This window comes from Mauremys reevesii, linkage group 20, assembly GCF_016161935.1.
Source record: "Mauremys reevesii isolate NIE-2019 linkage group 20, ASM1616193v1, whole genome shotgun sequence".
Taxonomy (NCBI): domain Eukaryota; kingdom Metazoa; phylum Chordata; order Testudines; family Geoemydidae; genus Mauremys; species Mauremys reevesii.
The window spans coordinates 9,313,052-9,336,699 of record NC_052642.1 but is presented as its reverse complement, the minus strand read 5'-3'; the positions used below and the strand labels follow the sequence as shown (position 1 = coordinate 9,336,699).

At 44.0% G+C, this 23,648-nt stretch overlaps 2 protein-coding genes and 1 long non-coding RNA gene across 14 annotated transcripts in view; 1 reads left to right on the top strand and 2 right to left on the bottom strand.

The window, feature by feature from the left end:
* GTF2I (general transcription factor IIi) overlaps positions 1 to 1,049 on the bottom strand; it is a 71,685-nt gene extending 70,636 nt beyond the window's left edge. For 2 of the 5 annotated variants that reach the window (XM_039507798.1, XM_039507799.1), the window contains exon 1: positions 749 to 1,045. The gene's annotated coding sequence lies outside the window, so the exon portion shown is untranslated. Of the gene's footprint in view, positions 1 to 748 lie in introns of all 5 variants that reach the window. The other 3 variants (XM_039507797.1, XM_039507796.1, XM_039507800.1) reach the window with 2 other exon arrangements.
* LOC120387302 lies at positions 524 to 16,916 on the top strand. The gene is made up of 3 exons (XR_005590112.1): positions 524 to 787; positions 8,896 to 8,969; positions 16,661 to 16,916. It is a non-coding gene; the product is annotated as an uncharacterized LOC120387302 (long non-coding RNA).
* A 4,121-nt stretch (positions 16,917 to 21,037) lies between these two features.
* The window catches only part of GTF2IRD1 (GTF2I repeat domain containing 1), a 168,854-nt gene continuing 166,243 nt past the window's right edge, over positions 21,038 to 23,648 (bottom strand). For all 8 annotated transcript variants that reach the window (XM_039507606.1, XM_039507608.1, XM_039507607.1 and 5 more), the window contains 3 exons: positions 23,533 to 23,570; positions 22,486 to 22,622; positions 21,038 to 21,258 (listed from right to left, as the gene is read on the bottom strand). In XM_039507606.1, coding sequence (XP_039363540.1) covers positions 21,190 to 21,258; positions 22,486 to 22,622; positions 23,533 to 23,570 — 244 coding nt within the window. In that variant the 3' untranslated portion in view covers positions 21,038 to 21,189. The remainder of the gene's footprint in view (positions 21,259 to 22,485; positions 22,623 to 23,532; positions 23,571 to 23,648) is intronic.

The window sequence follows — 23,648 nt, the reverse complement described above, 5'->3', positions numbered from 1 at the left end:
AGGACCTGGCATGTGCCAGACAATGAGAAGCAGTGGCACCCCAGTGTAAGGACCATAGCCCCAACCAAGGGAAGAGCAGTTTCCTCTCTATGATCAAGATCACTGCATTACTCCCAAAGATGGAGGATGTTGTGCTCAACCACCAAGGTAATACTGGAAGAGGTGTGAAAACTCCCACCAGGAGAAAGGGAAATGAGATGCCCTTCAATCTCAATAGCAACTGGTGGGAGAGAGTGAGACATCCCCAAAAAATAGTGACTTGGGGGAAAGGGGGAAATTGATGGGGTATAAACCTCAAGGAATAGTGGCTGCAGAGCAGCAAAGCTGGGGGTAGAGGAAATTAATGACGCCCCCTCCATCCCACCCCCAGGCAATATCAACTGGGGAGGAGGATGAGAGTCACAGACTTCACCCTGGGAATAGTGACCAGGGAAGGAAGATTGTGAGTTACACACACACGGACAGGGAATAGTGACGGGGGGGGGGGACGTGAGTCACACACACACACACGGGGAATAGCGACCGGGGGGGGGGTGATTTCCCCGTGGGTGGGGGTAATAGCGAAGGTGGGGGGAGAGTTCCCCCCCCAGGGAACAGTGAGGGGGATATGAGTCACACACACACACAGAGGGAACGGGGAGAGGGATATGAGTCACCCCCACCCCCACGGGGAATAGCGACCAGGGCGGGGGAACACCCCAGGGACCGGCCCAGGCCCGCTCTCCGCTCGGCCCGGGCTCTCACTCACTGGCTGGCCGCCGCCGGGATCAGGGCAGCTCGGGTCCTGGTGAGTCTCGGCGAGGAGCCGCCGCCGCCTCGGGGCGAGGGGAGGCCAAGCTAATCCCAGCTCACAGCAGGCGCTTCCCGGCTCGGCTCGGCCCGTCCCCGCGGCCTCTTCGCGACTCGTCGGGCTCCCGGCGGGTGCTCGGTGACCGCGTCCACTGGGGCGCCGGCCGGGCCTCGTCCCCTCACACAGTCGTTCACCCTGAACCCAGGACCGATGTAAGGGGGGGAGAGGGGGGGAGTTTTTTGTTCGAGGAAAGCCATTTGCGCAGGCGCAGAGGCCGCGGCGCCTGCCGGGTGTTGCGGTTCGGCGGCCCCGTCCGTTCACGCGCTGGGCAGCGGCAGGCTGGGTGGCGGGCGGACTACAACTCCCGGCGTGCCCCGCGCTGGCGACCCGCTGCCGCGGCGTGCGGCGGCGCGAGGGAAGGGAGCGAGAGAGCAACGCTGGCCTCTCAGGCAGGCGGCGAGGGGGAACATGGCTCTGCGGCCCGCCTCGGCGCTTGGGGGAGCTGCGGGCGCGGCGGCCGCCGGCCCCGGGGGGCACCTGCGCGAGGGAGTGTCCCTCAGGAAAGGCGCGGGAGACGTTAAACGGCCCTGCACGGCCCCCTCCCTCCACCGCCCTCCTGGAGCCTGGGATCCCCTGCGGGGAAACCAGCTCGGGAGCAGGAGGCTGGGCAGGGCTAGGCCTCAGAGCAGGCCCGGCCTGCCCTCCATTTCCTCAGGCCTCCCACTGGACATGCTCTTGGCGGGTGAAAAACAAGCCAGCTGCTCTGGTGCTCAGCTGGATTGCAGCAAACCCCCCACCACTCACACACACCCACCCACCCACACACACACCCCCAACAACCTCCCCCACACACCCCACTCAAGCAAACATGCCCCTCAAGCACTCCCACCCCCCCCAAACACACACACCACTCAAACAAACACGCCCCTCAAGAACCCCCACACACCCCTCAAACAAACACGCAAAAGTAATAGGGAAAGATCCCGGTGACGCACAGCTGGCCAGTACCTGATCCATGGAGACGCGTGCTTTTGCATCACTGACAGGGTGGGTCCTCTGCTTTCACATAACAGACAAATTACACATTGGTGCATGGATCAGCTGAATTCCACTGCTGCAAAAAGTAATAGGGAAAGACACAGACCCGCAGTGCTATTTGCTACATGATCCATACGTTATCTTGAGTATGTATCTTTGGATCACTGGAATGGTGTACTCTTGATTTTGTATGACAAAAGACAAATTACGCATTGTTACTTTTATCAGCTAGTTTCACCACCTTCCAGCCCAAAAAATGAGATGTGTACAGAGGGATAACTAAACTGGGATCCCAAGCTCAGGCCAACCCCAAAACATCTTGCAGGGGAAATGAGATGGAGCCCCAAATTTCTCTCAACAGGCCTGTGTACACATCTAAAACACACCTGCTACTGTTTGCTGTCTAATACCTATCTTAGCTATGCATGTGTTGTAGAACAGAACAGAATCTTGCTAGCTGATCCATGCCAACAGACCCTCTTAGCTGCCCAAGGCACCGTTGGGTTGCAAAGTTATTCTGGAAAAATCAACAAACAGTAGTTTACATTGTTTATTTTCAGCAAACAGCCTACAGTGTCAGTGCTCCGTAAAAGCCACAGTGGAAGGTGAAAATAGTTTCAAGCCAATAAGTGATCATGTTTTTTGTTAAAATTAACAGCTTTACAGTCTGCTTATCTAGATTTATATAAGCACAATAAACAACTAGTATAAAAATAGTTCCTTTCCTTGCTGTAATAATCTAAACTAATCTAATCTAATAGTCTATTACATTTCCCCACTTGTGCTCAGTATAATGAAGCCATATATTAGGCCCAGTTTTGCTGATCATGGTAAGGCCAATTTTTAGTCATCATCTTACTACACTGCAGTTAGAGCTGCTTGGAAAGCGGAATTTCCATTCCACGGGAAATTCTGACATTTCAAAATTTGTTTTTGTACAGAATCAGAATGAAAATTTCCAGCAAAATTAAATAATTTGGGACCTTCTGACATTTCATGTTGATAATGTTCTTTTAAAAAAAAAGAAAAAACATTTCATAAAGTAAAGACATGTTGTTTAGACTTTTATATGAAAATATTAACTATAATACATGTTATATACGATTAGATCTAAATAATAAAATGAATATTTTCATATAAAAGTAAAAACAAAATTAATTGAAATGATAAAGTACAAATTAAATGTTTTACCTTATATTAATGTTTCAACATCAAAATAAAAAAAATCAAAACAATTAATTTCAATTTTTCCCTGTCAAAAATTTTGTCAGTCGTGGTCCCTCAAAACATTTAGATTTTGATAAACATTGCATTTATTTACGGAAAACCTCATCTGATGATCTTTTTTTTTTTTTTTAAATAAAATTAAACTGAAAATGTGGAACGAAACGTACAGATACAGCTAAGACAAATTCTTTCTAACCTCAGCAGTAGTCATAGTTTTTTGCTACCCTTTTTTGGTAGCTTTACCTATAATTCTGTATGTTGTTAGATATTTGTACCAACAATGAGTTGTCAATGCAATAACCACTGAAAATATTTTAAAATAAATCGATATTGGCACTTTTACATGGCTTCATCTGTTCCATGTGCACTGGGCACAAACCTGCATTCCTTACTCACGTTAAATGCCTATTGAAGTCAACAGGATTTTTTTCAGCTGAGCAAGAAATGGAAGATCAGTCCCATTAATTATCTAATCGTGTTTCAGAATCATTACCAGGTATATCCTGCACCTTGCCTCTGCAGATATGAAGTGCCCCTGGCAGCAAAACTGGGATGCTTTTGCTGCACAGCATGGTGGCAGGATGGGGATGCTAGCTGAGAACCCTGGCAGCTTCTTGCACATCAACACATAGGGGGCATGATCATCTGCTTTTAATATGTTAAGGTCCGTTCTAAAGAAGACGGGGACCACTTGTTCACCATGTCCCCTGAAGGTAGCACAAGTAGTAATGGGCTTAATCTGCAGCAAGGAAGATTTAAGTTAGATATTAGGAAAAACTTGCTAACTGTAAGGATAATTAAGCACTGGAAGAGGCTTCCAAGGGAGGTTTTGGAATTCCAATCACTGAAGGTTTTTAAGAACATGTTAGACAAACACTGGTAAGGCATGGTCTAGGTTTATTTGGCCCTGCCTCACTGCAAGGGGTTGGGCTTGATCTCGCAAGGACCCTTCCAGTCCTACATTGTTATAATAAACTACTTTTAACTCGTTTTTTTAAACTGACTAGATTTCAAGTTGATGATGTGTCTTTGAAAACAATTTTTAAAACATATTTGAAAATACTTCCCTCTTTTCACTTACTCACCAGACTTTTGAACAGTAAAATTGTATTATCTTCGCCTCAAAAATATGTAATATTTGCCTTGGAATTGTGTAAATGTTAGGGTGACTTTACTAGAAAGCTTTGTATCAATACATGTGATGAGTCATATTTAAGAACCACAAAACTAAACATAATTAAGGTATGTGTAATTAACATTGTACTTAAATTTTCTCTGGGTAAATCTAAATACACTATCTGTGTAGAATTTTCACTTCTGATTCTTATCTCTTTAGCACAGGGCTGACTAAACTCCCCAAGATCTTAAGGGTTTTGTTGGGGAGGGTTATTTCAGACGGGGTATGGGAGAAGAAATGAGTTATGCTTGAAGACTGCATTACTGGGTAGAATGCAACCAGACCCCTTATTGATATAAATGCTCTCCTCTCAATGTTCCAATTAATTCCTTCTTAACTGTGATTGGAGAAGGCGCTTCCTGTAGAACATTGTGCTTCATTGGCCATTGCTCCAGACTTCACCAGATCTTAACAATACTTGTTGAGTAGTCTCTTCCTGTTATGGCTTTGTCTTCAGTCAGGTCCAGAGGGTTTTGCTAAATGTTGCCTCCTATTTTTCTTGGTGGTTTGGCTGCAGTACTCACTACATAGCGTTTTTCTTCCTCATCTTTCCATGCTCTTTAGGGCATAGGACATCTGCCAGTTTCCACCATTTATTTCAGTCTTGTGTTAGTCTGTTCAGGCTTCGGCTTCTTTATTGTTCTTCATAATGTTTTTTTTTCTAATTCGCCCTTTTTTTCTCTTCCCAGGCGATGTCTTGCGGTGGAAGTCATGTTGGTGGCATCCATAAAGCACGTCCTAAATATGTCTATTGTCGTCTTCTTACTATATTTGATGCTTTTGATTGGTTTGGTCTATTTAGAATTTGTGATGTTGCAAGAAACTTTTTCCAATGGACTCTGAAGATCTTCTGCGGGCATTTACTTTGGAACGAGTTGATTTTCTTACCAATTTTTGTAGATTTCCATATCTCTGCCCCATAAAAGAGGACAGACATGATGCTGGTGTTATGAATTTGTATTTGTGTCACAGCCAATCATGGTACTTTTCCAAATCTTTTCAAGTTTATGAAAGCTGATTGCTGCTTTTGATATGTGTTGCTTGACATCTAGCTTGGTGTCACCATCACTGCACATTGACTCCCTGGTTAGGTAAAATGACTTATTTCTTCTAGAGTTTCTTTGTCCATTCTAATGATAACTTTTGGGATACTGATAGCCATATATATTTTTGTCTTCCCCTTGTTGGTGAACAAACCAATTTGTTTTGCTTCATCTGCCAAAAGCTGGGTCTTTTCTTCCATTAAATGATGTGTTGTCAGACAAGGTCATCCAATTGTGCTTTATCATTTGCCCATTAAATGCTTTGGTTGCCTTCTGCGATTACTTTCCTCATGACATAGTCAGTAGCCAGCGCAAACAATAGTGGGGACATAATATACCCTTGCCTTATTCTAGTTGTTACTGCAAACCACTGGGTGATGTCATCACCATCTCTGATGGCACATTCAGCATTATCTGTTATGGACCAGAATGTAGGCAGTCTTGCCTAGTGATCAGAACGGGAGTCAGGTCTAGTGGGCAGAGCAGGCATCCAAGTTGGGGAACGAAGCTGAGGATTAGCACCAGAGTCAACTGCAATTGGGGATCAAGCCAGAGTCAAAAGTCAGAGGCTGGGGTTGGAGCCAGGACTGGTAACTGATGGTTGGAGGTACAGGAACTGGAGGAGAGGCAAGAATCAGGTGCAGAGCAGGAACACAGTGGGAACAGGAGCAAAGGCAGAGGTGACATAGTAGCAAGGAGCAGAGCATGAACAGGGTTGGGTGCAGGAAGCAGGGTCCAATGCAGCCACAACGGGATTATCTAGTTGCTCAGACAACTTGCTGCAGCCTTCTTTCATTGCTCCCCTGGGCAATGCCTTGGCTGAGGCTATAGTCCTACTAGCTTCTCAGCCCGCCCTGGTTTCAACAGACAGTGAGTGGAGGCCAGGATGTAAAGGCTGTCTAGGAACTCACTGGCCTGGGTTCAAGATCTGGGACATTATACAGATTGTTGATTATTCTAATTATTTTTGCTGGTATGCCATAATTTTCCAAAGACTGTCTCAGTGTACACTGTTAGAACCCTTCTAGAAGTCTATAACATTTATCACAAGAGATGCTTGCCATGCCACACTTTGTTCTTTAATATGTATGAGAACAACAATATTGTCTGTACATTATCTCAGTGGTCTAAAACCTGCTCAGTTCTAAGTTGAAGGTCTGTTTGTTTCTTGATGTGTTCTAGGATGCTGCTGCACATGCTTTTTCCAGACAGAGTAATGTGATTCTTTTCCAATTATTGCAGTTGGAAAGGGCACCCTCCTTTGGCAGGTTGACTCTAATGCCTCTATTGCACTGTGCTGGGTTCTCTTCTTCATTCCATATTCTATCCAAAAACACAAGGAAAGGCTGGAGGGCTGTTTCGTTACTTGCTTCAAGCAGCTCCCCAATAAAGTTATCCTCTCCAGCTGCTTTCCCATTTTTTATTTTACCGATGGATTTTCTAACTTCTTCCATTGTAATAGCTCCTAAATCAATATCAATCGATACGTCTTCATCACATAGTTCTAGTAGTTCACTTGGGCTTGGGCTACTTAGAACAGCCCGAAAACATTCGGTCAGTCTTTTCCTATGTTGTTCTTCTATACTGAGTTTTTCCATTGCCTCTTTAATTGAGCCTCCTGTACTGCTGAAGTCTCCTGTTAGCCGTTTGATTGTCTCATACAAGCTTGCAAGGTCTCCTAGCATTTTCAGCCCCTGAACATTTTTATCAATATATCTCCTTTTCTCTCTTCTAGCACTTTCTTTTACCTCTCTGTCTAGAGCTCTGTATTCCTCTTGCCACTTGTTTGTCTCTTCGTGTCTCAGCATTCATGTGCTTTTGCTTTACACTTTTTCTCCTTTTCGTTACCTCACAAGTAGCATCGCTAATCCATTCTTCCCTTTTAGATTTTGTTATTAGAACTGTCTTTGCACTTTTTCGATAGCACTTTCTGATGTTTTCCCACAGAGTATCAATGTCTTGGTTTTCTAACGGCGTTAACTGAAGATCACTGAACCTGCGGAATGCATGTTTGTTTTAGGGCTCTTAATTGCACGCTGTTGGTGCATGGTCTTTTAACCTTTTTCATCCTCTTTAACTTGATCATCAGTTGAGCAATACAAAGATTATGGTCATTGCCAACATCTGCTTCCCTGTACACACGTACATCTGCCAACAAGCTGCAAAACATTCTTGAAATGCAGAAGTGAGATCCATATGGTTCTTTGTAATACCATCTGGGGAGTTCTGTGTCACTACGGATTTCTTTATGAGGAAATATTGTTCCACCTATCACTAGGTTATTCATACTGCAAATTTCTACCAATCATTCATTGTTTTAGTTCAGCTCCAAACCCCTGCCACACTGGCCCACAACTTTATCCAAGCTATCATGGTTATTTCCTTCCTTTCCATTAAAATCCCTCTACATTCTAGGGGGAAATATTTTACATGATATTCATTAGAGGATTGTTTTAGTAGATATTAAAATCTAAAAATGTGTTTATTCTAAAGCAAACAACATTGTTACTCATCTCTTTTACTAATCTGGGATTACTTCATTTGGTTGAGGAAAAATACAACTGTTTTAACTATTAAGATTAAGAACCAATTGTATGTCACTAAGCAGTCAAATGTGTTAAGTCATTTTTTAAATCAAATCCTACCCAAAACTGCAGTTTCCTTGCCTTACCAATGCCGGTTGAGATTGGGGCAGAAATTCAGCTCAGAAAAGGCAAAGGTGATGCAGGTTGGCAGAGGTGATTAACTAGAAGAAGTGAGGGCTGGAAGTACTCATCTAGTGAGAAGTCTATCTACCCTTTTCAGGACAGATTCACAATTTTCAGATACTCCTCGCCCTGAGGGTGTTTTATCTTTCATAGGGTCATTGAAATGTAGGGCTGGAAGGGACCTTGAGAGGTCTAGTCCACCACCTGCACTGAGGCAGGACCAAGTAAACCTAGACCATCCCTGACAGGTATGTGTCTAACCTTTGCTTAAAAACCTTCAATGATGGGATTCCACAACCTCCCTTGGAAGCCTGTTCCAGAGCTAAAGTACCCTTACAGTTAGAAAGTTTTCCCCAATATCTAACCTAAATCTCCCTTGCTGCATATTAAGCTGATTATTTTTTGTGATACCTTCAGTGGACATGGTGAACAATTGATCACCATCCTCTTTATATCAGCCCTTAACATATTTGAAGACTTATCAGGTCTCCACTCAGTCACCAGTTCTCAAGACTAAACATGTCCAGTCTTTTTAACCTTTCCTCATAGGTCACTTTTTCTAAACCCTTTATAATTGTTGCTTGCCTCTGGACTCTCCAGTTTGTCCACATATTTCCTAAAGTACGGCACCCAAAACTGGACACAGTACTCGAGATGAGGCCTCACCAATCCTGAGTAGAGCAGGGTGATTGTAATCTTACAGAAGACACTCCTGATAATTGTGTTTCTAGCAACTGCATCACATTGTTGATTCAGATTCCATTTATGATCCACTATAAACCCCAGATCCTTTCCAGCGGTACTGCCGCCTACCCAGTTATTCCCCATTTTGTAGTTGTGCATTTAATTTTTCTTTCCTAAGTGTTAATGTGCTTTGACCCTCTTTAATGCATTTATTTGTCTTTGAAACAGGACTAGATCAAAGCGCCTAAAAGAACTGTTAAAATGCGTCAGCAGAATGCACACGGACACTTAGATCGCAGCAGGTTAGTGCCAGATAGATTCATTCCCCAGTTTGCCACAGACTAATTATTCATGTAGACAAAACCTTAGCCTTCTAATTCAGTTATGTGTTGCAGTTCTGAGCAGAGCAATGCCTAACTACTTTTAAAAATCTGGGGTTTAACATCTTTAAAAAAAAAAGTATGCAGGTGATCATGTAGTGGAGCACTGACTTAGCTGGAAGGGGAGGCTGGGGGGGAGGTTGTTTTCTTCATTATTCTACAGTGTTTTTTAAAGGGTTGTAGTGCTTTAGGGTAGGAGGTTTTCACAGATCATCCTCACGGAGGGAGATTTGAACAAGGAGAGGCCAAGAGCTTCACTACAAACAGGAAGCTTGATTCTGCCCTCAGATCCATGGGATTCCTGGGACAGACCCAGCTACAGTACCACTGCATACTCAGATCCACGTGTCCATTATCACCAAAAAATGAGACAGTCTTTGCGGCAAAACTGTTACCCCAACAGGCCTCTGCCTTCCTTCTCAACAGTGTGTGAAGCCGGACCCATGGCTGATGTGTTCATACTCAGTGATCCTCAGTGTTGGAGCCTTCAGCCCTCCACACAATTATTCCTATTATGGAATCTGAAATGGGAGTATCAGGAGCAAATTTAATGAGTATTGTTTTATTCCCTTCACTTCCTTAACTAATTAGTAGGACTGTTGATCAATCACAGTTAACTCAGACAATTAACTAAAAAAAATTGTGATAAAAAAATTAATCACGATTAATTGCAGTTTTAATCGCATTGTTAAATAGAATATCAATTGAAATTTATTAAATATTTCGGATGTTTTTCTATATTTTCAAATATATTGATTTCAACTACAACAGAATAAAGTGTGCAGTGCTCACTTTATATTACTATTTTTGATTGCAAATATTTGCACTGTCAAAATGAGAAAAACAGTATTTTTCAATTCACTTCATACAAGTACTGTAGGACAATCTCTTTATCGTGAAAGTGCAACTTACTAATGTAGATATTTTGGTTACATAACTGCAAAAACAAAACAATACAAAACTTTAGTGCCTACAAGTCCACTCAGTCCTACTTCTTGTTCAGCCAATCACTAAGACAAATAAGTTTGTTTACATTTACAGGGGATAATGCTGCCCATTTATTTACAATATCACCAGAAAGTGACAACAGGCATTCACATGGGACTTTTGCAGCTGACATTGCAAGGTATTTACGTGCCAGATATGCTAAACATTCGTATGCCCCTTCATGCTTTGGCCACCATTCCATAGGACATGTTTCCATGCTGATGATGCATGTTAAAAAAATAGTGCATTAATTAAATTTGTGACTGAACTCCTTGGGGAAGAATTGTATGTCTCTGGATGATGACTCAGCACATGTTGTTTGTTTTAAGAACATTTTTGCTGCAGATTTGACAAAACGCAAAGAAGGTAACAATGTGAGATTTCTAAAGATAGCTATAGCACTCGACCCAAGGTTTAAGAATCTGAAGTGCCATCCAAAATCTGAGAGGGATGAGGTGTGGAGCATGCTTTCAGAAGGCTTAAAATAGCAACACTCCGATACTGAAACTACAGAACCTGAACCACTAAAAAAGAAAATCAACCATCTGCTGGTGGCATCTGACTCGGACAATGAAAATGAACATGCGTCGGTCTGCACTGCTTTGGATTGTTATTGAGCAGAACCCATCAACAGCATGGACACATGTCCTCTGGAATAGTAGTTGAGGCATGGAGGGACATATGAATCTTTAGTGCATCTGGCCTGTAAATGTCTTGTGATGCCAGCTACAACAGTGCCATGAGAACACCTGTTCTCACTTTCAGGTGACATTGTGAACCCCATAGGTGCTGACTCCGTGGGTGCTCCGGGGCTGGAGCACCCATGGGGGAAGAAATGGTGGGTGCTGAGCACCCACTGGCAGCCTCTCTAGCAGCTCCCTGCCAACCTCCAGTGCCTCCCATCCACCATGAACAGCCGTTTTGTGGTATGCAGGAGGCTGGACTGGGGGGAAGAGGGAGGAGTGAGGACTCAGTGCACTCAGGGGAGGGGGCAGAACTGCGTGGGAAGAGGCAGAGTGGGGGCAGGAAGAGGCGGGGTACGGGTGGAGCCGGGGGTTAAGCGCCCCCCCCCCGGCACTTTGAAAAGTCAGCACCTGTGGCAGGCACAGCATTATCTCCTGCAAATGTAAACAAACTTGTTTGTCTGAGCGATTGGCTGAACAAGAAGTAGGACTCAGTGGACTTGTAGTTTTGCATTGTTTTGTTTTTTAGTGCAGTTATGTAACCAAAATATCTATTGTGAAAGTGCAACTTACAAATGTAAAGAGATTGCCCTAGAATACTTGTATGATGTGACTTGAAAAATACTGTTTCTTGTCTCATTTTTACAGTGCAAATATTTGTAATAAAAAATAAATATAAAGTGAGCACTGTACACTTTGTATTCTGTGTTATAATTGAAATCAATATACTTGAAAATGTAGAAAACATCTACAAATATTTAAATAGATGTGCAATTAATTGTCCGATTAATTTTTTAAAACAATTTTTGTAATCATTTTTTTTTTAAAACAGCCCTACTAATTAGTACTCCTGAGCCTTCTCAGCTGTAAAGCCACTAGGGAACTGTTTAGCTCAAGGATTTCTTTTACACATCTTTCCGTTAAATCTAGCAGTTGGAGATGTGAAGCTTTTGCTTATTTCCTGAAGGTCTTTGGATCTGTACATCAAGGAGACATATAGAGAAAGGGAGTGGGCCTGGGAGTCAAGAGACGGGTGTATTCCCAGGTCTGCCATGAGCTTAGTTTGTAGCCGTGGGGTAGGCAGTTACATGCCCCGTGCCTCAGTTTCCTCCTCTCTTAAAGGGCAGTAATAAATAATACTTTAGCTCCCAGGACTGTTCAGAGCCTTAGGGTGTTAGGCTTTTCAAAATGCTCTGACGTTCTTGGAGGGAAAATGCTCTGGGAGTGGCAGTTAAAAACTCATGTATTTGTTATGCATCTCATTTCACTCCAGTATAAACACCATATTATTAGTTGAGTGTTTTTATACATTTCCAAAACTCACTGCCTTCCCCCAACACAGTAAAACCGTTACAATCTGCACCCAAGAGGTGGGATGTAATTCACCTGCTTAGAGACAACCTGTACAAGGCAGTGCAGTACTGCCACTGCCGCCCTCCATAAGGATGGGCACGAGGTGGGCAGTGTGGAGTCCCTTCAGACACCCCATTGCTCTGCAGATTGGGGCTCAGTGTTAGCTCTGAACAGACTGGCAAGGGTTGCTGTTACGGGTAGGAGTTGTGAAAGGGCTGACCCTGCTATTTCAGCCCCTAACGAGGCATATGGTCCATCCCATAAGCTAGAATAGCTGCCACAGAGGGTGAACTCCATCCCCTTCGGCCTCCGGAGGAGTCCCAATTACTCAGGCTTTGTGGGAGGAGGGGTGAATTTCACCTGTCGTCGTTTTCCATGCTATTAATAGACGGTCCTGTTAAGGTGATAGCTGGGACTTGGGAGATGCAGGTTCAATTCCTTGCTCTACCACAGACTTCTTGCATAAACACAGACAAGTCACTTACCCCAGATCTTCAACGTATTTAGGTGCCGAACTCCCACTGATTTCACTCTAGGCTTTAGCTTCTTTGGCTCAGGTAATTAGGTGCCTAAACCACAGATTTAGGTGCATAAGACCCAGTTTTGGCTACACTGTGATCTACAAAATTCCTGATGAACACTGTAAGTGCCTAACTTCACTCCATGCCTAAATTTTCAAGGTAAAAGTTCCCTTGGCACCTAAGTTTCTGCCACTGAGCCTGCGCACCGCTGTGTCGCTCTAGGTGTCTGGGCACTTATCCCTCACCGAAGCCCCAGAGTGATCCACAAACCAGGGAAGACAGATGTTAGGCTGCCTAAGTCCCGTGCGGAGCTCAATGGGGTAGGCTTTGCTAAAGGGCGGCCTGCTGGACTGGATCCCATTCCAAATCTGACCGCTGGAGCCAGTGGTAGAACTACCACACCACAGTTCCTAGTTCTACCCTTTTTCTTTGGTTCCTCAGCATTGCATTGTATTAAGGGAGTGCCAGTTAAAAACTCATGTATTTGTGACGCGTCTCATTTCACTCCAGTATAAACACCGTATTATTAGTTGAGTATTTTACCCCAAGAGTTAGAGCACTCACCTGGGATGGAGGAGACCCGGCTTCAGTTCCTCCCTCTCTGCCAGAGAGGGAACTGGGATTTAAACAAAGGCCTTCCACCTCTCAGGAGCATGCTCTCCCCAGTCCCCGGATGGGAGCTCTGATGCAGAGGGCTCCCTCAGGCCCTCCTATTGAAGCTGTTCCACTGTGGAGAAATAATGACAGAGTGACTGGAGCCGGGGGACTGGACCCTGGGTCTTCCACCTCCCAGGTGGGCGCTCTAATCACTGACTCCAGTCATTCTTATTCCCCACTCACTCACTCTCCTCTCTCTGCCCCACTGTGGATAAAAACCTAAATCATTCCTGTTTGTGGATCTCCAGCAGAGCTAGGCGCCTCTCTGCAGCCGGGTCTTACGCACCTATCTCAGAGACGGGCAGGGCTTAGCAGACACCCCTGTTCTCGGCAGCTCCCATTGGCTAGCTTAGGCAGCTCCCCACCTAGCATGCTGGCTTTGGCAGCTTGCATCTCTCGCCCCATTCATCGTATAGGGAGCCTAGGCACCTTGCTCAATCTATGTGGGTCACAGTGGTGTTCCCGTGATTTTCTAGATACATACCTAAGACAGATAGATCAGTGCTACCAAAAATCCAGCACAAAAGGGGAATTATTCTCTTCTATTACTGCAGGCCTAGCTTAAGGGTTGTGCTGCCTGCCATTCAGGTACCTAGAGACAAGCCGGGTGAGGTAATCTTTCATTGGCCACCTTCTGTTGGTGAGAGAGACAAGCTTTCGAACTAATTAGGTACCTAGCTATCCAAGTAACATCCATTGCAGGCCCAATAACTGACCGCCTGGGGAGGGAGCCCATTTTAAAAATCTGGCCTAGGCTTTCCAAACCAGCCTGGGACACATGGGCTAGAACCGTGCAACCCAACTAGAAGTGGCGGGTGGGGAAAAAAATGGACCCCATTGGGCTCAGTCAGCTCTTCTGCTCCTGCCCATAGGGCCCACCACACTACAGCGGCTGGGTGCCCTGCTCCTGCTGGCCACTGCCTCATTGCACTGTGGAGTGAGCGTCCCGAGGACTCGCAAGGCCTCTCACTCTGCAGTGCACACAAAGCAAAGCACAGGGCGGAGGCTGGCAGGAGCAGAGTACCCATCCAACGCCACACACAGCCACTTCTGTGCTGACCCCAGGGCGAGGAGGAGAACAGCCTACCCCACAGGCAGGAGGTGGCGGCACTGGTGTGGACTTAAGTTCAGTAAGGAGGGTTGGGTTGGAAAACTACTTGGTTTTCTCGGGCTTGGCTCAGGTTGGGCAAGCTTGGGTCCAGTTCAGATCTGGGTCGGGCATAAAAAGTAGGCCCGAGCAGACCTCTAACCAGGACACCCTTGGGTATCCAGCCCCCCCAGCCCCCAACAGCTTTAAAATCTAGCCTCTAAGGATCATGAAATCATCTGACTGTAACAAATAACCCCCTCTGGGTTGTTGCCTGCCTTTTTGAAGCGTGCCAGTCTCATTGTTTTAATAAACCCCATCCAAAATATTTCAATGATGGGTCACACAGCTCCATCCCATTGTTCAATGTCACAAAAAATACCCGCGCAAATGGTGTTAGAAGGTTGGTATTAAAGTGTGGCAGTTTAATTCAGCTGCATCAATCTGCCTTCGTACCCCATGGATCTGTTAATTTGAACAGAGGCAGCTGTTTAATATATTCACTTAAGAAACGATTTAGACGCTCCACTGCTAGTGTCCTCATGGGACACTGAAAAAGAAAACTCCATCTGATTACATACGTACTTCATCACCTGCTGCAGTCAAACCAGGTTTGCTGCTGAAACCATTTTCTCAGATGATTTAGAGAAAGTGAACTGCGAAGCCCAGCCCTCCCTTAATACAATGCAATGCTGAGGAACCAAAGAAAATGGGTAAAACTAGGAACACCACATATATGTTAACATCATGCTGGTCTCTGCAGAAGGGCTCTTTCTCCACTCTCCTTGCTGTATAGATACAGCCCATTAATATAAAATGGAGGTGTATATATATATACACACCCGTTAACATAAAATGGAGGTGTGTGCGCGCGCACACACACACACACACACACACACACACACACACACACACACAGGGAAACATACCTCAAAGTTTCAGCATGGGGATGCCAGTCACTTGTAATTCACGGCGTTCTCCATTGGTACCTTGCTACAGATAATATTTAATGGGCATGTTCATCATTAGGTTAATCACTGAGACAACTCACCTGAGAGAGGAAAACAAGCTGCCTGACTCCCCAAAGTCTTCCACAGTGTGCAGCATTTGCATCTGGGCAGCGTGGGTGGAAAACGTCATCACCCAACCAGAGAAGCAGCATTTTACACTCCAATGACTGCACACAAGGTGCAAAGCAATGTAGAATCAGCCTCAAGGAAGATGTGCGGCTTCAAAATATCCTGAATATTTTAAACTCCACTTCGTGGGCCAGATCCTCAGCTAGTGTAAATTGGTGTAGCTCCAATGGGGTCATAGGAGTTGGGCCAATCTTCACCAGCTGAGAAGAAAGAAATGGATGGGTTTGAAGACCACACAGCTTTTAGAAGTTGTGAAGTACTTAAAACCTGAACACGTGCTGATCGGCTGCTGCCACCACATGGAAACCCTTTGAAAAGTAAAGTAGTCTGGTCTGCTGAGAAAGGGGGGGGAAAAGTCAGTACACAAGTAGTAATTTCTGTATTTCTCTTCCTTCAGTTATTATTAGTGGATTCCCTTGTATGACAAAAGATCCCTGGGCCCAAGTCTCCATTGTTCTGCCACTGTGCAGTCATTTACACCAGTGCAAAATGGGGCAAAATATTACCAGCTCAGAATGGGAGCAATTTACACCCAATTGGTGCTGGTTTAAATGGCCACACAACCCGGCATAAATGGAGAATCAGGCTCTATGGTCCAGCTCCTCACTGGTATTAGGCACGTAACTCCCATTGCAATCAGTCGGTGTTAGGCACCTAAATACCTTTCAGGATTCTGGACCTATATTTCATAATTATTCACCGGTCCCTGCTCCTGATCACTTGAACACACAAACCTCTGTTTTACAATAGCACTGTTGGTTGCTGTGGAAATAACTGGCTAGATTCTGACTTTAAGCACAGCATTAAGCTAGGAGTGGTGTGTAGGCTGCCCCAATGCAGCAGTTTGTGCTTCAAGCCGGGTCCAGAGGAGGGTTTAATGGGTGATGTAACTATGTGTTAGCTGACATGAGCTAACCAACACCTTCCAGCAGCTCAGTGCAGACAAGGCACACTGCCTTGAACCTGCGCTAACCCGGCTGAATTAAAACGTAGCCTTCAACTTGGCCCAGCTTAGCCCATGTTAGAATCTACATGCTATTGAGTAACATGCAAGAGATGTTCGTCACCTTGCTTAATATGCCACTGGAAGGTGCTCAGATACTACTTACATAAGAACCTATGCAGAACAGAATAGATTTTGACTGCAATTGTGACTTAAATCAAACCTTACTCTCTTTTGATTTAGTTTCATTCTTCAAGAAAACTGAAGGAACAAGACTCATTCAGTTCTAATAAACCAACCAACTGAAAATTCTCATCGGTTCCTTAGCAGTTTCCTAGGTATTTGCCATATTATCTCAGCGAGAAAGCAAGATTTCTATGCTGTATCCAGCCAGCAGCTTGAGTCTCTCAAGAGGCTGTTGACAAACTCATTGCAAAGCGTTTCCTCACAAATGGATTCTGGGTTCTGAATAAAAGCCCAGATGCTGTTTATGCTGTTTCTCCAGTGTCTCAGTATGCTATATTTTAAAAATGATTTGAATCAAAGCTCTCATTCTTTAATTAAACTTCATTTAGCTGCCATCTGTCTGAGATCAAAATGGTTTCATGTTTTGCAACTCTTAATGAGGATTGTTATTGGATTTGTAGACACACATACACACATCATCACCAAACTCTTTCAAAAGTAATGAATGAGAAACGTGGCTGAAGTGTTAGGATCCGCATCTTCAGTGTTCTAATTGCAATGGAAGAGATTCCACTCGGTATGTCATCACGTATAGACAAAAGCCGTGTGTAAAAATATACCACAAATGAAAAGATCAAGATTATGGAAATTGCTGGAATTATATCCGACTGTAAACACCAATAAAGCAAATCATCATCACTTTTCCAAAGGGGAAAGGTTAGAATTCACTTTTCAAATGCCTCCATGTTCCAGAATAACACAAAGCATAATGATGGACGTTTTCTAAGTGAGGCATATTTTCAGTGGGACTGAGATCCTGTAGACTTCATTGGAAATTATTGGTGTTCATCACTTCTAAAAATAAAGTTAGTAGTAGTATATCGCAGTAGCAGCTAATAAGCCTCAACCAAGATCAGGACCTCATTGCACTGGGAGCTGTACATACTCATAGTAAGACGACAGTCTTTGTTCCAAAGAATCTACAATCTAAATAGACAAGACAGACATTCTCATACTATCCTCATTTTAAAGACCAGGAACGGAGGCTGAGAAAGAGCAAGTGGTGTGGCCAGGGTCACAAAGGAAATTGTGAAAAATCATGGAACTGAGTCCAGACCTCCTGGGTCCCAGTCCAGTGCCTGAACCACAAAACCATCCTTCCTCCCAGCAAGCCACTTTTATTTAGAGGTTCCTAAACCTCAGGCACCCAGTTTTTGGTACCCAAGTTATAAATTATTGGTCCACTAGCCTACTGCTGCATACCTGTGTTATTCTTGTATTTCCTTCTATCTAATCAAATGAAAGAAAGTAACAGGGGAAAAGAAATGTTGGTGGAGATAAAAAAGAAGGTAGGAATCGTTCATTTAAAATGTATTTAACATGAAGAACTCCTTCAGAGAGGCAGTTCCACTGGGAACAATCCCGAAAGGATAGAGCTTGGAAGCGGAAAGAGGGCAGCAGCTTCACCACCAGCTTTTCAGCTTCTGAATAATCTATGACAGGATAAGTGTATATTGAGCATATGACTAAGCACATCCCAGGATGAGGCCCTTGGGTCCTGGGCAGAAATTACTGGTAAAATTACTTTGTTCCTTCCTTGTAGCCTGGGTAAAAGAGGTAACGCAGGGTCTTTATTGTCGTCTTCTTCCCATTTCACCTCAGGCACATAATTACAGTAAGTGCATGCATGGGAAGTGCATCCATTCTGGTGGATGTTAGCCCTCTGGGGACAAACAGGAGTATTTGAATCATGGCCCTGGATTATTAGGGCTCCCTTTGCAGAAGCACTGTAATTCTGAACAGACACGGAGGCAAGGCATGGCCATAAGGTTGACTGGAGATCGGCCCATGACATGGCCATTTCCTGATTCCCTGTGTGACTCCTCCCTGGTAATCAAGAAAGGCTTGAAAGGGGAAACCTTTATGATTCCATTACAGTTTTTGGACCAAATTCATCCCTAGCGTAACGCTGACATCTGTTTATCCTAATTTAACTCCACTGACTCAATTTAACCCTTGCCTTTTAACACACGTAATTAAGGCCCCATGAACTATGCAGTACATTAAACCTAAATTCTGCAAACAGCACCACCCCACGTATGCAAAGAACAGCAAGAAAATCTGTGCGAAACTTGGAATGATGCAGTAAAGCTTACTTTATTACAAAGATGCAGTAATCTTCAGTTTTGCTGAGCTGAATTTTTAAAATGAAACAGTCACAATGTAATGAATCCATCTTTATTAGCAGGCACCTAGATGGCTTGCTTTGATTCAACAATACATTTCAGAAAAGGAAATTAATTTTGCGTGTGAAATTATTTTTTCTAATTGGCGATATTCTGGGTTTTGGTGGCAGCCAGATGGAAGACTTGAAATGTAGGTGTCAGCTCTTCTGATGTGAAGCTGAACTTCTATCTGGGCTCAGTGATACAGCTCTTTGCCCTTCCTTTCGTTGTTGGCTTTGTGCCTTTTCTTGAGTTGGTGGTGGAGGAGGTGGTTTCTTGTTATAATTTGCATCTAACTCAGCAGTGACTGGAGGGCAAGGAAATCGATATAAAATCCCAAGAGCTTTCAAACAATTCAAAAATGCTTCTGTGAGAAGTGAAAAGACCAGTATTAAAGTAGAAAGATGTGAAGCCCTTACTACAAAAAGGTGGCTTAGGTCTTCCAAATACAGAAGCATATTATATTGTAAAAGGGTATTCACAACTGGCTTCTCTTGTTGGATCTAGTACCTTCCTTCCTTCTTCGATACACTTAGAAGCTCTAGAAATGCACTAGTGGAAAATGCTGGCTAACCCAATAGCGAAGTATAGCAAGGATGTCTGGGTACAAGCACCAATATTGAGCAAAGGTTTTCCAAAATTAACCCATCTTTCTTCAGGCTGGTACTATACTAAACCAAACTGGGGGTTAGCTTCCTTTATTGGGAGGAATGGGAATGTGTCTGTTGGAGGATTTATATCTGAAGGACCTGCCATCATTGTTGCCAAGTGGTTTTTAACTTGAGAATCAACAGCCGAGATTTCACAGAGCGTCAAGTTATCTGCATTCATGTTTAACTACAGCACTTACGCCATCTTCTTTCAGTATTACAGCTTGCCTCTTCCTATTGGCTAGTCTCAAAGCCATAAATAATTATTCTGGTCTAGTCAGGTTATTATACAGTCCTCATTGCTGTATTAGCTGAGCACCTGACCTACCTTGACTATCATATCATACTTGGGCTTTTCAATCTCTTGCCTACATGTGAGTGCAAGTGCTTTGATGAGACACATTGGTCAGCTATATTAGAGTGTACAACGATTTGCTGCAATTTCATTCGCAGGTTTTTAAAATGATTTGCTGGAGTTTACTGCCAAATGGACAATGACGTGTGCTGAAAGAATGGGAATGAAAGTAATAATTTGACACGTTACTTGAAATATCCTAATTGTAGAACTTTTTATTCAAAGGTTATAGAAAGAGTCTAGTATCATGTGTCACTACATGAGGCAGAACTATAGCTACCTACCTGAGTTTTCTTCAATCCATGAGACTCCGAAGTTTGTAATCCATTTTTTAAAATCGCCTTGGTTAAGAAATTGATCCTTAGGAAATGAATACGCTCTAATGGTTTTAAAAGACTGGTCAATTTATACAGCAGAAATGGCTTCATCTTATTTGTGAGCTGAGGGTGGAATTCAGCCTTGTTGCAGAGGGCCAGCACCAATCCTATGCATCTCTCAAATCCCAAAATTGGGTTTAAGTAGGATGTAAGTGATGTCTGGGCCACATACAGGCTTTCTGCCCAGAGATGCATTTCATCCAGGATGATGAAATTGAGGAATTCTGTGAGCTCTCGGAAGAATTTCTCTGATTTAAGGGACAATAGTCACGTGCAAATGACAGGCACGCGAGTCAACTGAGGAAGTGTTGGTGAGGTAGTAATCCAGGAACCGATGGTCATACAAAGACAGACCCCCTTAACCTGCCCAGGTGGGCTAAAGACTCCTTAAACTGGGCTTACATGGGATCTTCTACTCACCTTAAAGCCCCTGTCTGCTGCTAGAGTGGTGTAAATGGGCCTGAGCATAAATGGGAATCCAGGCCCCGTTCTTTGTTTCTGTTAAGTGTTTATTCATCCCTACTTCATGGTGTAATTTTGTGGCGATGTTTCAATATCAAGAAAAGGGTTTTTTTGTTTGTTTGTTTTAAAACTGTTGACTGAAGTCTGAAGACACCAGTGGCAAATGAAGCATGAAAGCCGTGTGTCAAAAATCAGGGGTTCAAACTCTAGTCACTACCCATTTTATTTTGCAGGTAAGGCACGATAAGGTATGCGGCTGTCCATCAGACGGTTCCTCTTCTGTATTTACTTTTACCTATCATGGATTTCATCAATAGTACAAATAATAAAATAAATACTGTTAAGAGCAAGGCAACACTTTTTATTTTTATTTAAAAAGGCCTTGATGGCAGGAATATAGTGTAAAAATCATTGGAAAAACTAAAAGGCATTGATACATATTAGAATATACACTTTGTACATAAATTACATTTATTTATTTATTCTGTCATTTGAGGTTCTGATTCAGTATTGAGGTCTAATAGTTAATAGGTCCTGGAATCTGGACATTTAGACCACCATAGTCTAACATGTACATGGGCCATTGCTGAAAGAGAGAGAGAGAAAGAAAAATGCTGTTAGGACAAAATATTCTGCAAAAACGTGCAATGATCAAGTTTCTGTCATGCTCAGACACAGGGCAAGTCTTCCAATTTCCAAGTAAGATTTTCTTTTAAAATAAGAAAACAAAACACCACAAAACCTACTCAAAATAACTTCTAAATGTATTAATATTTTTGCCTTTTTTTAAAAAAAATTATGCTTGAAATAATAATTGCTAATAAATAACTAAGGCTAGTTCCTTAGCTAGAATAGATCCATGAATCTCCACTGATGTCAGTTCTTGTTTTTACATCTTTGAGTTTCTACTTCAAGGAAATTTTAGCTTCACACCGCTCCCAAAATATTCACCTTTTCATACATATAAAAAACAAAACCAAGAGCCATCATACAACATAATGGCCAAAGCACATGGAAAGCTGGAGCACGTTAATAGCGCTTCCCTGAGTTTGACAGGGCTGGTTTATGAAATAATGCAGCTGGTTATGAGTTGAGGACTTTTTCAGATCCTTCAGATGCGTGTCTGGAACCTGTGAAGTATCTTCACAGGCTGAGAACCCTGCACTCCGTGACATAACCCTTGCCACATAGTGCTCCTTGCACAGTGCTGACGGGAGCAGAAGGGTGTGGGGCGTGTGCAAGGGAGAAAGGGGACTACATTATAACTTGCTTCTCCCAGAGGCAGATCCTGGAAAGTGCTGCCATCAAGTCTATTGGAGCCGAAAGGGCTGAGAGCGCTCTGCACTTTGCAGGATTGAGTCACCGACATGGCAATGCCAAAAAAGAGCTCCATGCGGTTGTGAGGAGGGTCAGGCATTGGAATGGCTACTCTCTGTGGTGTGTTCGCCTCTCAGGGCAGGACACTAAGTCATTCCTGCCCTGGCCATCACTACCTTCCCCTCGGCAGCATCAGTGTATCACGGAGAAGGCTTCACTGATGACACTGGCAGAGGCCAGCCCATGGCAGCCCTGCAGAGCATGCTGAACTGGTGGAGGGGAGATGTCAAGTGGCCTCTCTGCTCTGCTGATGAGCCAGCTCTTCCCAGAGGCAAAGCGAGCGTTCCCCTTCTTTACGAGACTGGGTGTCGCCATGCTAAGTTAGGGGTTTATAGCATTTCTAGGGCCAGCGAAGGAAAGAGATGAAGGGCGGTAGGGGAAGAACCCTGAGCTAGACAGAGATGCAGTAACTTGGTTGACGTTTAGAAGGCTTTACCACAAGTGAGATCTGATTTGTTGACGATGTGGACTCCATATTGGAAGAGGAAGAAGACGAAGATGACGATGAGGATGATATCAAGTTCCCTTCAGAGATCCTCTTCCGCTTTCGTTTGGGAACACTGTTGTCTTTTTCTGAAGGGGAGGATGGGAAAGAAATGGGTTATCTGAATGGCTAGGAATGGAAGCAAACACCACACCCAGACCCTTTCAAGGCCCAGGGCGTAGGGTATACTGGTTTCACACAAAAGACATCTCCAGAGGCTTTTCCCTTGCCTCCACCAGCCAGGAAAAAGAGAACACACCCTTTCCCTCTGCCCCCTGGGCCTAGCTTCCTCTTTCTTATATATCCTGCTCAGCCCTGTGATAGGCACAGACCTGTAACCCTTTCCAGGCTGCTGCTTCACCTTGTCATGGTCAGACTTGAGTTTTCTATTCACAGGATACTTCTTAGGGCATTAGAGGTCATTTAGGTCACTGTGCCCCTCTGATCCATCGCCTTCCTGCTGAGAGATTGCCAACCTGGAAGCTAACGAGTGCCAGTCGCGTTGGTGACTTTAGTGAAATGGAGCCACGTCCAGTAGGACTTGGATTCAGAGCACGGACTCCTCTCAAGCACAGTACGCGATTTCATCTTTGCATAGTAAAAAACAGTACTAGGGCTCAGATTTTCAAAGCCATCTTGAGGGATTTATTCAGCAACAGCCATTAAAATTAATGAGAAGGGCATTCAAATCCCCTGGGCGACTGAAAATCTTAAGTCTAAAACTACAGCCCCCGTTTCCCTTTCACACACAGCCTCAGGAAAGCTGCTGAAGAGAAGCCAAACCTGTGAGTTTTCCTTCCTGGGTAAACCCCAGACTTTGTCTCAGGCCCCAGCTGGAGGAGGAGATGGAGAGGATTAAGTAGACAAACATCAACCTAACTAGCCTGCTCTATTTTCTTTTGAACCCTGGAGTCTGGCCTCCTGTGTATTTTGCTGCAATCTGTATGTTTTGCTTTGCAGTTTGCTGCACTGGAAGGAGAGCTTTAGCATGGAGCTTACCTGTTTGTTTGGCCTCAGTGCATATTTCAGCAAACGGTCTGTGTAAGAAACAAGGTGGAGATTAGCGATTGTTAGCGGTTAGGGCACAGATGTTCTTTATCCCTTGCATATCTAAC